The sequence below is a fragment of the Kwoniella dejecticola genome, chromosome 2 (assembly GCF_000512565.2).
Source record: "Kwoniella dejecticola CBS 10117 chromosome 2, complete sequence".
NCBI lineage: Eukaryota > Fungi > Basidiomycota > Tremellomycetes > Tremellales > Cryptococcaceae > Kwoniella > Kwoniella dejecticola.
This window is the reverse complement of record NC_089302.1, coordinates 2,582,079-2,592,705: the sequence shown is the minus strand read 5'-3', so window position 1 is coordinate 2,592,705 and position 10,627 is coordinate 2,582,079. Positions and strand designations below refer to the sequence as shown.

Sequence of the window (10,627 nt, the reverse complement as noted above, 5' to 3'; positions counted from 1 at the left end):
AACCCCCAACCCCTAACCCCCTAACCCCCCTAACCCCCTAACCCCCCCTAGAGCCAAGAAAGAGTACGAATGTAGAAACGATCACATCGAAGTGCCAGGCGAATGTGTAGACCTACAACTGTGTCTCAAACCGATGACCTCGCTTCTTTAAACCTCGATCTCACTCACAAATAAGGTCACTGTAGTCCTGATTTCTCCCTCTTCCCACTGTCGGATTTGGCGAATCTCTTTGACACATCGCAATAATCCGACACCACTGTGGAATAGAATCTCTCCAAATTGCTTCGCATCTTATCTATTGTGAATTCCTCATACGCAGACGCCTGAAGGTCTAGTTCCCGACGTGCGTGATCTTCCTCCGTATGTGCGCAGATGTGGACATTGTGAACATGCTGTGATAAAAACCGATGAGTCGATTTGGCAAATCGGAATCTGGTAGACGACGTACCTTGTCAAACATACGGAGGAGCGTGTTCAGATCATCGTTATCCAGCCCTTTGACAAGCCTTTTAGCCTTGAGCTCCTGTTCTATCCATTCTTGGTACTCTTGTGCCGTAGTCCTCAGGTGTACAGCGGGTGGCGTCAGTGAGTCTCTTACATTCTTGAACGACGATCGGCGAGATGGGTGAACCGGAGGGACAAGTGCACTCCGGCAGCCCACCGGAGGACCAGGAGCTGTGGCTCTTGCTCTGTCATTGTCGACCATCGTGACGAGGTGCACTTATATGGACTCTTCGGGACGATACGTATCATGTTGATGCAGTGGTAATCTCATAGTTTAACAGGGGAATCAGCAGTCAGTTTGCTAAAGATCGAAATATCAATTACAATAGATATCTGTCATTTTGAACGCGTCATGCGGGGTTCCTGACAGGACTTTGAGGGGTCCTCGCAAGCTCAACCAGCGTCATCTTTCCAGAATAACGGATCGGCTTTCCGCCAGAATCGTAAATACCTTAAACAGCTATCGGTCATCGCTGGCTCATCACTCAATGTTGGGCCGATCAATAAGCGTGCGTCAAGTGTGACGAGTAAGATGCTTTACCGGCTCTGAGTACAGCTATACTCGACATGATCGCACGTAGTCTGATCTATGTGCAGCTTTGAAGGCATGACGCGAGATAATGTGAATCAGACACGCTCTGCCATTGACCATCAGACGTCCAGCCTCCTTAAGCTTTGCCAGAAGTACAGTGTACGGCGGATCTTGTTGTCAAGCATCGCAGATCGGGCGCGGCGTTTCTACAAGCCAGCTCGAGAATTTGCTTGTCGAGGCGCAGTGATGAGCCAGTCGCAGCTTCCATGACAGCGTTGCAATACACCAGCAATGGATGATGGTCATCAGCAGCAGCTGTAATACCCACCGCTGCCAAGTCTATAGCTCCAAATGACACGAAAGGCTTCCATGAATGATGCTTTATCAGGTCTCTGGTCGGTATCTCGTTCTGTGCATCTGACTCTGCTGACGTAATAGGATATACTCGCCACCAACGCGGAGATGGAGGTTCGGATCCGGGATGATGAATGGTGTTTTTCCATCAACCTTTTATTATTTCTAAATGACGGCCTATAATATTCTTGCAATCCGACATCGATATATCAGCTGAATCAACTCTTCTCTTCTCGGCGTTGACGTTTTCGACCCAGTGAGACACCCTCCTCTCGCTCCTCGCGTCCTAATAATCAACATCGAAGGCTGGCTCCCCAAGGACCTGTCCACGATCACCGCTTATCCTATCTCCCACATCTTGCCACCCAACACAACCCCGATCCCGTCTGACCACCCTTCCATTATGGCTGAAGCGTCAACTTCGACTCTTCCAGCATCATTGCTGCTCTCGCAGGATCAAACGAAGCCTCCAAGAGTGAGAAAGCCGAGATCCAAAGCTCCGAGACCTCAGCCAGGCGATGGAGCATATCTTGCCGCTCAACATCACGATAGCAATAACATCGATCAGATAAATGGACATCGAGGGAGGGCTAATGGTCATAGGCAAAATGGACATAGACCAAATGACCTATCAAGTGGATTGAGGCCAGCGGGAAACGGATTAGACAGAGGCAATGTCCAGGGTCATCCTCATTCCAGCAACAATCATCTCCATAACCATCCCTCATCCCTCACCAGAGAAGATCGCATTACTCGCAGGGATGGTACACTTAACCGAACAAATCGATCCAATAGCTCTCGATCATTCCAGTCACGGACGCATGACTCATCAAAGCGACCACCGAACTCTCTACCCAAGAAGCCGGCCCCTATCAAACAACCTAAACAACCTCAGCTTCAACAAGCTGGCTCTGGTCTGCTTGATGCCGAAGCTCCTCCTTTCACCCCTGGAACTGCGCTTCCCACCTCTGATGTCACCGACAATCCACACGGTGAGATCACCAACCCCTCATCAGCTAGCGAACGATCAGGCGTAGCGAAGAAACAGAACCAACGCATTAGAAAACCCAAACCTCCGCGTTCACAAGCTAATCCCGACCAATCCCCTCAGCCTGCTGTCACCAGTCGTAAAGCTGCTTTTCAACAATCGAACAAGCTTACCAAGACTATCTCTCGGAGTTCAGCGGAAAATTCAGTCTCGAAGTCTGCTCAAGCTCAGGCTAAGAAGCCTCAAGTAGAAAGGAGGAAGAAGGATGAACCCGACGATTTGGTGTCTAGACTGACCAGGGGGCTTAGACAGAGACCGTTTTTGGAATGTCCAATCGTGAGTATATCTAATCTTTGAATAATAGATGATGACAAGAAGGCCGTAATGGAAAGCTCAAACTGCTGTAGTGCTTCAACGCAATCACCCCTAGTCAACAGACCTGGTCATGCCTTCCTCCAGATCATGCTCCTGAACCGTCCTCCTCTATCACCCTGCAGCCTAATCCTATCACCGGCTCTACTTCCACGTCTAATTACTATTCCGCATGCTACACACCTTTCCATCTAGAATGTATCAAGGATTGGGCGAGTCTAAATTTAGAGGATGAAGAGAAGAAAGCGAGAGTTGCAGGCGGAGATGGGGAAGACATTGCTTGGAGGTGTCCCGGTTGTCAGAAGAGACGAGCAGATAGACCCGCGGGGTATAGGTGAGTTCATATTGATGCTCGTAAAGTGTCTGTCTTGCTGAGCTTGAGCGATAGATGCTTTTGTGGCCGCTTATCACATCCTCCTACTTCCACATCGGCACCTCATTCATGCAATGACGGCTGCGCACGGAAAAGACCAAAGTGTGATCATCCTTGTCCTCTGTAAGTGATTTCTGTCCCGGCGAAGGACACGACAAAATTGATTTTCACGAATAGACCATGCCATCCTGGTCCATGTCCGCCATGCCAAGTCGCACTAGTCGTCCCCTGTCCGTCTCATCATACCTCCCTCACAGTCAAATGTTCCGCCGCTACTACCAACAACGCCGCTCTTTCACCGGTCTGCGATGAACCATGTTCTCGACATCTAGATTGCGGCAACAAAGATCACGAGTGCCAGCAGCTCTGTCATTTTGGTCCATGTAAGCCCTGTGAAGAACGTGAAATTGCTAGATGTTATTGCGGTCAAGATGAGAGGGAAGTCGAATGCGGATGGGGCAAGGAGAGCGACAAGGTGTGCAAGCGTCTAGATGAGGACGGTGAAGAGGAAGTGTGGTGGGGTAAATACGATTGTGGGAGGGATTGTGAGAGGTTGTTTGATTGTGGAGTACATCCTTGCAAAGAGGTGAGTGATTTCTGAGATCTCGGTGATCTCTGACCAGTAGACAATGCCTGTTCATTCGAGCCTGCTGTCCTCGGTTGCTTATTTCGACAATTCTCCCAGACATGCCATCCACACCCTATCCACCCACTTCACTGCCCTCTCTCGACAGACGTCATCACCCACTGCGCATGCGGTACGACCCTTCTATCCACCATCAGCGCCGTCAGAGAAAATTGCTTGTCACCTATACCCACTTGTAACGCCCAATGTCCCAAGAGCCGACCCTGCGGTCATGTCTGTCCCAAGAAATGTCATACCGGTCCTTGTCCACCGTGTCACGAGGAGGTCATCAAGACTTGCAGATGTGGTCAGAGTCAGCTATTAGTCCCCTGCGACGAATTGAGGGAGAAAGCTGAGCGGGGCGAAGATGAGGTGACTTGTGAAAGAGTCTGTCGAAGTCTGCGAAGGTGAGTACGTTTGAAGCTCTTTCACCTGCTTTGGCTGAGTCTCGATACACAGTTGCGGCCGTCATGAATGTGGAAGATTGTGCTGTCCACTCTGGGAACAAGCTTTTAGAAGCAAGAGGCAGCGGAACGAAGATCTTCAACAAAATATTGAAGATGATCTGCATAAATGCCATCTCACTTGTGGTAGAATGCTCAGCTGCGGGATCCATACTTGCCCTAAGCCGGATCATAAGGGTCAATGCGGAAGATGTTTACAAGCGTCTTACGACGAGGTGCGCGATCTGTTTCTGCTCAAGTTGTGTTTCGAAGCTGACTGTGCCGGGAACAGCTTATTTGTCATTGTGAAAATACTGTCGTCTACCCTCCCGTTGCCTGGTAAGTCCATGCTACTTGTCCTCCTCTCGCTATCATCGCTGATCGGTACCTAGTGGAACTACTATCAACTGCCCTTATCCTTGCGATCGACCTGCGCCCGAGTGTGGTCATCCCAAATCCCCTCATTCATGTCACGAGAGTCCGGAATGTCCACCGTGTCCTTACCTCACCGATAAACCCTGCGCATGCGGCAAAGATCCCTCCGTGAAGCATGTTCGATGCTCCCAAGACCGAGTATCATGTGGTCAACAGTGTGGTGAACTCCTCGGATGTGGATATCACAAGTGTACCAAACTTTGTCACCGACCTGGTGAATGCGAATCATGTACTCAAGTATGCAGCAAACCGAAGAAGATCTGTAAACACCCATGTACCTCGACATGTCATGCTCCAGCAAGATGTTCAGAAAACGATCCGTGTCAAGCTATCGTCACTCAATCTTGCGCCTGTGGCCATCTTCAATCTAGAACTTCTTGTGGAGCGTCCGTCACCAATCCGAAATCGAGAGAAGTAGAGCAGTTGAAATGCAATTCAGAATGTGCGGTCAGGCAGAGGAACGCTAGGTTAGCTGAAGCGCTCGGTATCAAGCCAAGTGAAAAAGGTTTAGAGGTCTACGAGGACGAAATCAAGAACTTTGCGAGTCAGAATCATGGATTTGTGAAGATGGTAGAAGGGACTTTCGAGGAGTTTATCAAAGGTGCTAGGCAAAGTATGGTATTGCCTCACAGTGAGCTCCACTTTCCTGTTTCTTCTTTCCCTCACGCTTCTTCTGCCATCAGTTCCAAGTTGATGAATTGCTACCCCATTCCAGTGCCCCCTGCCAAAAGAGTCTTCGTCATGTCACTGGCAGACCACTACCGACTCAACAAGGAATTAGTAGATCAGGAACCCAATCGATCCGTTCAAATCAGACGGAGGGTAGATACCAGAGTTCCGTCACCTACACTCAGCTCCTCTGTCAATCCCACATCGATCGCCGCTCCTCAAACTCGACTAGTGACCAACTTGGGAGGAGCATGGGGTAAATCTGGAGGAAGTACAGCAGCTAGCGTGGTAGCGGGACATGCTGGGGCTACCTCTTCAGGCGCAGCAACTTGGGTAAGCACCAGCGGATCCAGCTCAAATCGGCCCTCGAGAGTGCCTACACCTGTCGCACCTATTCTTCGAGAAACGTCTCAACCAGCTTCGCCGCGCAGACCGCAAGGTGGAGCCAATGATGGTGAAGACGATTGGGATGTAGATGTCTAGAGGGCGAGAGTCGCATGGAGCTTTCGTCAAGTTACGGAAATGGTTTATCACGAGTGCACCGCACTGGCTTCAAGACCTCCTTCTACCCTGCATCTTCACCAAGCCTTCATTACTCTGTACGCTGGGAGAAAGAGATGCATTGTGATCATGATATGTCGTAAATCGTTAATTGTACATGTGTGTTCGAACCTAATTAGAGGGTTCGTCTGACGGGTCGAGGGGTCGGAGAAAACAGATTAATCGTCGTAGTTCCCTCCTCCTCCGTCATCTACACCGCGGAGAGTGTATCAGCACACGTCTCTGTGAAACAGTCGAACAAGGCATAGGAGTGTGAGATGCAAGAAGAAAGAGCACGATCTGCTTTAACTCACCATCATCTCCTCCACTATCATCATCGCCTTCCCCATTATCAAAGTAATTCGCATCGTAATCCTGATGATCCTCTTCCTCCTCGTCGTCCTCGAAATCAAAGTCTTCGTCCGAGGATGGTGGTGGTGATTCCTGGTAGGGCGCAGAATTCGTAAGCTTCCAAGCGAGAACGAAGTGTCTCAACAGGGGATGTCTGCGTGCCTGCAATTCCACACGTGCTAAAGATGACGACTAGACACGGCAAACTCACCTCATCTTCCGCATTCTCGTCCCCTTCTTTGTCGAGATCTTCTATCTTTCGTTTCTTTTTCGGCTCTGGAGCAAACGAAAACGCTGCATTAGCTATGGTTCTCCTCGTTTCATCATCGCCTCGTAAACTTCAGATTGGATGGAAAGATACAGGACTGAACGGGTGATGTATTCAAAGCTTTACAAGGAGGTAGTAAATGTGTACGAGATGAATAGTCGACTCACTAGGCTTGACCTTTTGTCCGGCGCCTTCGAAATACTCTGCCCATAAGGAAGGGGGAAACATAGCTGGATCCAATTTTAACGCTATCGGATCAAGCTTCGATGGTCCAGCTTGAGCCTGCGCCTGCGTACGATCCGAGTATGATTCAATTTCTGTCACAAAACGACTTCAATGTCAGCATTTGGTGTCAGTATGAATGGCGGTGTAATGGTAAAGGACTGCAGGATAAGACTAGATAGATGTGCTGACCTATACCGACTACTTTCCTCTCCCCGGCGATCCTCCAAGGTGGTGTTATGCCTAATGAGACGTTCGTATTCGTTGAAGACACCCCTTTCCCAGTCATCAAGGTCGAATTGAGGGAAATCGTATGTTGCATAACCAATACTTCATGATCGTCTGGTCCGGACAGATAGGCTGTTGATGAGTTACCCAATGGCTAAGCTCGTATTATCAGCTGGATATCAACGATGATCGCGAATTGACAATAAAAGGAAGAGCAAGGGATGCTCACTGGGTATAATACACCTCTCCTTCCTGGGTCTGTCTTCAAGTTCTCCATTGCGTCACTCCATTCCTGCCGCGAGAAAGCGCCGAATCCACCGGGAGGAATACCTCTATCACCACCTGGACCACCTCCTCTACCTCTTCCTCTGAATCCACCTCGGGACATGCTGGCGTCTCAGGAAGCCTGACTGACGTGCTTGTTCGGCGGAGGAGTGAAGCTGGAGTTGTGTCTGGCTGTGTTGCTATATCATCGAGTGTTGTTTGATGCGATAAGATAGTAGGATGGTGAGAAGACGTTGAAAAATAAATAACCTTGATGTTCTTCCTCCACCATACAAATTAGTGCCACATTGGGTAATTCCGTGTGCTGTTAAATGGGCAACTTGTATATTTTCCCCACCATAGATAGTACGTCACTCTAATCATCCTCTCTATCATCCATCTATTTATCCATCTATCTATCTATCTATATCACTCTGCTTATTACTACTCTCACATACTCCTGGATCCCCTCTTCGACACCGTCTCAGCATCGCCTCCAGGACAAGATCCCTCCTACCGTTCCGGCAATATGAGTGTTAACAAGAAAGGAAAAGCGGTAGACGTGCCAACCGACGATGACACCAGTGAGTTGAATGGAACGTTTGTTGATTTCACATCCGGACATCGCGATGATTGGGATAGGAGATCGCTGGATAGGGAGATACGGAGGACACAACTTGGCAAGAGACCTGCCGTGTTGGAACTAGGCGGATATAAGTCATTGGTGAATCAAGAGAATGACATGTCTGGGCTGGACATCGTAACGTCGTTGAGGGATGTAGGTCGAAGGGTACATTCACATGGAGGGCTGTGCGAGCGACTTGGCCATATCACCGAGATCATCAGATCTGGCATTGGTCGGCGAGGAGTTACTTCCCAACGGTTGGCATCCACTGACGTGCTGGACAACTTCTCGTCGCGTCATGAAAGCTATTTGTGACTTGTCAGTCGTAACGAAACACTTGCTGACGAACGAACGTTCTTTATCACATTTGTCCTCCTTTCTGCAATATCCCCTTCCCCTATCATCAACCTTTCAACACAATCCATCTCGCCTTGCACCCCCAATCCCCAACATTCCTTCTGGCATCGAAATTCTCCTCTTTCGTTCTTCCACTTCGCTACTCCTCTCAGCTATTCAACCCTTCACCGATGAGACCGGTGCACCAGCTACCCTACCTGAAGTGGGCAATGGAGGGGAAGAAAGTAAGATGAAAGTCCTGCTAGGCTTGATGAAGAAGTACGTGAACCCTCTATCAACATCGCTCACATACGTGAACAATACGAAGAGCTTGTCTGTCAAGCATATCCTATTTGCGCAAAACCAATGCTGATCTTTGTTCATTTCAGGTTAATGGGCGTCAAGGACGTTGCCAATCTGTATGTTGTCTATCACCTGCTCCATTGATGTGTCCCATAAGATCAAGCTCATCCCTGTGTTCACATTGCTCAGGCGTATCTCCCTCCCTGCATCGCTGCTCGAGCCCATACCAAACTTGGAATACTGGCAATATGCCGACCGTGCTGATATTTTTGCTGCGTGAGTGAACCTCAAATCCTTCATCGCTCTGACCATCGCTAATTGAGGCGGGCGCGGTATAGTATCGGTGATTCGGACGACGAGCTGGAACGGATGTTGGCTGTCTTGAGGTTCTCCTTCAGTAAAGAATTGAAGTTCATCCGGGCTAGATTGGGAAAACCGTACAACTCGGCGTTGGGTGAGTCCGGCGGCTTTGCTTAGCAAGATAAAAGCAACATGCGTCAAAATAGATCATGCGGCTGATATTGATCTTGGATACGATGCAGGCGAACATTTCCGCTGTTCATGGAGACTACCCCCGATAATAATAGATGAAGCCACTGGTGAACCAGTAATCAGAACCCACATCCACGTTCCCATTCCTGGTGAACCGGCTTATGGAGGGCAAGGAGGTTCAGGATGGACGACCCCTATCTTGGGTCCGGAGCATGGTGGGAAGCCCAGTAGTGAAGCTAGGTGAGGAGTCATTTGAACCGCTAATTGGATCCCATGCCCATGCTTATTGGTGTTCGTCCTAGTTCGATCATGTCGAGCTCATCGAAGGCATCGAAGAAACAAGGCGCAACACTCGGTCTAAAGCAATCTAACAAATCTTCTGATACGATCAGTATCAACCGAGCTATCCCAGGTCCAGGAGATGAGATAGAGTCGGATCCTGATGCAGGTGTAGTGGATTCGGAGAAGGTCACAGTCGTCTTCCTGGTAAGTCAGCATTGGTGAATCTGGATATACCCTGTCATCGCGTGAAGCTGATCTCTCGTGTTTCTAGTGCGAACAAGTCTCCCATCATCCTCCTATTTCAGCATACTACTACACTTGTCCGGAGAAGGGAATCGAAGGTTATGGTATGGATCAGATCTCCGCCAAAGTGTCCGGCATGTGTGAGTGATAGTCCCCTCAAATCCTGATTTGATAGCAACTCATGCCTGGGACTTTGAACATAGCTGTCAAAGTCGGACCGGGAGCAAGCAATCAAGGTATCTTCCTGCGCATAGCGAGAGATGGTCCAGGCAAAGGCGAAGTCAGTGATCATCGCAAGACTTCCTCCAATATCGTAACTCAGGCTGACTTATACTTCAGGAATACCAAATCACCCATCCGTCTGCTTCGGTCAACGGTATCTTGAAAGGATCATATTACGGCACAATCAGCGACCAGATTCAGATCACTTGTCGAGGTGGAGATGAAGGCAAAACGAAACTACGTGCATTGATAGATTACAAGGATGAAGTGAGTCAACGCTCACACTCATCTGTGGCCTGAACTGTACTGATGTTTGTGACTTCTCTTACCAGTCCTGGATCGGTAAACCCAGATTCCTTTTGGACGGTGTCATCTATCGATATACAGTTGGCAACGCAACGGAAGAAAGCTGGACCAAACCCAAACAAGTTCCTGCGGATAAGGTGGTTGGGAACATCGAGGGTACATGGATGAAAGAGATACGCTACAAGTTGAAAGGTCAGAAGGAATGGAAAACCCTCCTCGATCTCGATCTTCTCGCTCTCATCCCCAAAGACGTGCGACCAATCGAAGAGCAAGATGAACAGGAGTCTCGTAGATTGTGGGATCCTGTAACTCAACACTTGATAGGGAAGAATTGGGGTGAAGCTACCAGGCAGAAGCAAGTCATCGAGCAAAAGCAACGTGATAAGGCTGCAGCAAGGAAGGCCAAGGGTGAAGAGTGAGTCTCAACTGAACAAAGTGGTCTGTTGCGTCCTGCAGATAGGGCTAATCTGACATTGCTTAGCCATCAATCCCGCTACTTCGAACCAGACTGGGAAGATGGTCGACCCAGATTATCGGCTGAAGGGCTGAAGGCGATTGAGTCAGAAGTCAAACGATTAGATGCCAAAGTCAAGGAGGCTGATTCGGATATATGACCGTCGGATCGCACCAAGCTCTTTGAGGACAGATAG

General features: G+C 49.1%; 4 protein-coding genes across 4 annotated transcripts; 2 read left to right on the top strand and 2 right to left on the bottom strand.

Annotated features, from left to right (window-relative positions):
• Positions 1-176: 176 nt before the first annotated feature.
• Positions 177-706, bottom strand: I303_102394 (uncharacterized protein; the record flags this gene model as incomplete). Its single annotated transcript, XM_018404826.1, has 2 exons — positions 177-392; positions 449-706. 2 exons carry the CDS (start codon positions 704-706, stop codon positions 177-179), a joined length of 474 nt encoding a protein of 157 aa, XP_018265107.1.
• Positions 707-1,793: 1,087 nt separating this feature from the next.
• On the top strand, positions 1,794-5,778 carry I303_102393 (uncharacterized protein; the record flags this gene model as incomplete). Its single annotated transcript, XM_018404827.1, has 9 exons — positions 1,794-2,714; positions 2,786-3,084; positions 3,139-3,246; positions 3,301-3,709; positions 3,809-4,155; positions 4,208-4,427; positions 4,484-4,530; positions 4,584-5,257; positions 5,342-5,778. 9 exons carry the CDS (start codon positions 1,794-1,796, stop codon positions 5,776-5,778), a joined length of 3,462 nt encoding a protein of 1,153 aa, XP_018265108.1.
• A 236-nt stretch (positions 5,779-6,014) lies between these two features.
• I303_102392 (uncharacterized protein) lies at positions 6,015-7,292 on the bottom strand (the record flags this gene model as incomplete). The annotated part of the gene is made up of 6 exons (XM_018404828.1): positions 6,015-6,046; positions 6,150-6,279; positions 6,398-6,462; positions 6,622-6,771; positions 6,869-7,058; positions 7,134-7,292. 6 exons carry the CDS (start codon positions 7,290-7,292, stop codon positions 6,015-6,017), a joined length of 726 nt encoding a protein of 241 aa, XP_018265109.1.
• A 405-nt stretch (positions 7,293-7,697) lies between these two features.
• Positions 7,698-10,591, top strand: I303_102391 (uncharacterized protein; the record flags this gene model as incomplete). Its single annotated transcript, XM_018404829.1, has 12 exons — positions 7,698-7,752; positions 8,303-8,408; positions 8,519-8,548; positions 8,622-8,708; positions 8,771-8,886; positions 8,975-9,164; positions 9,227-9,410; positions 9,478-9,589; positions 9,653-9,729; positions 9,789-9,938; positions 10,004-10,392; positions 10,459-10,591. 12 exons carry the CDS (start codon positions 7,698-7,700, stop codon positions 10,589-10,591), a joined length of 1,629 nt encoding a protein of 542 aa, XP_018265110.1.
• Positions 10,592-10,627: the final 36 nt, after the last annotated feature.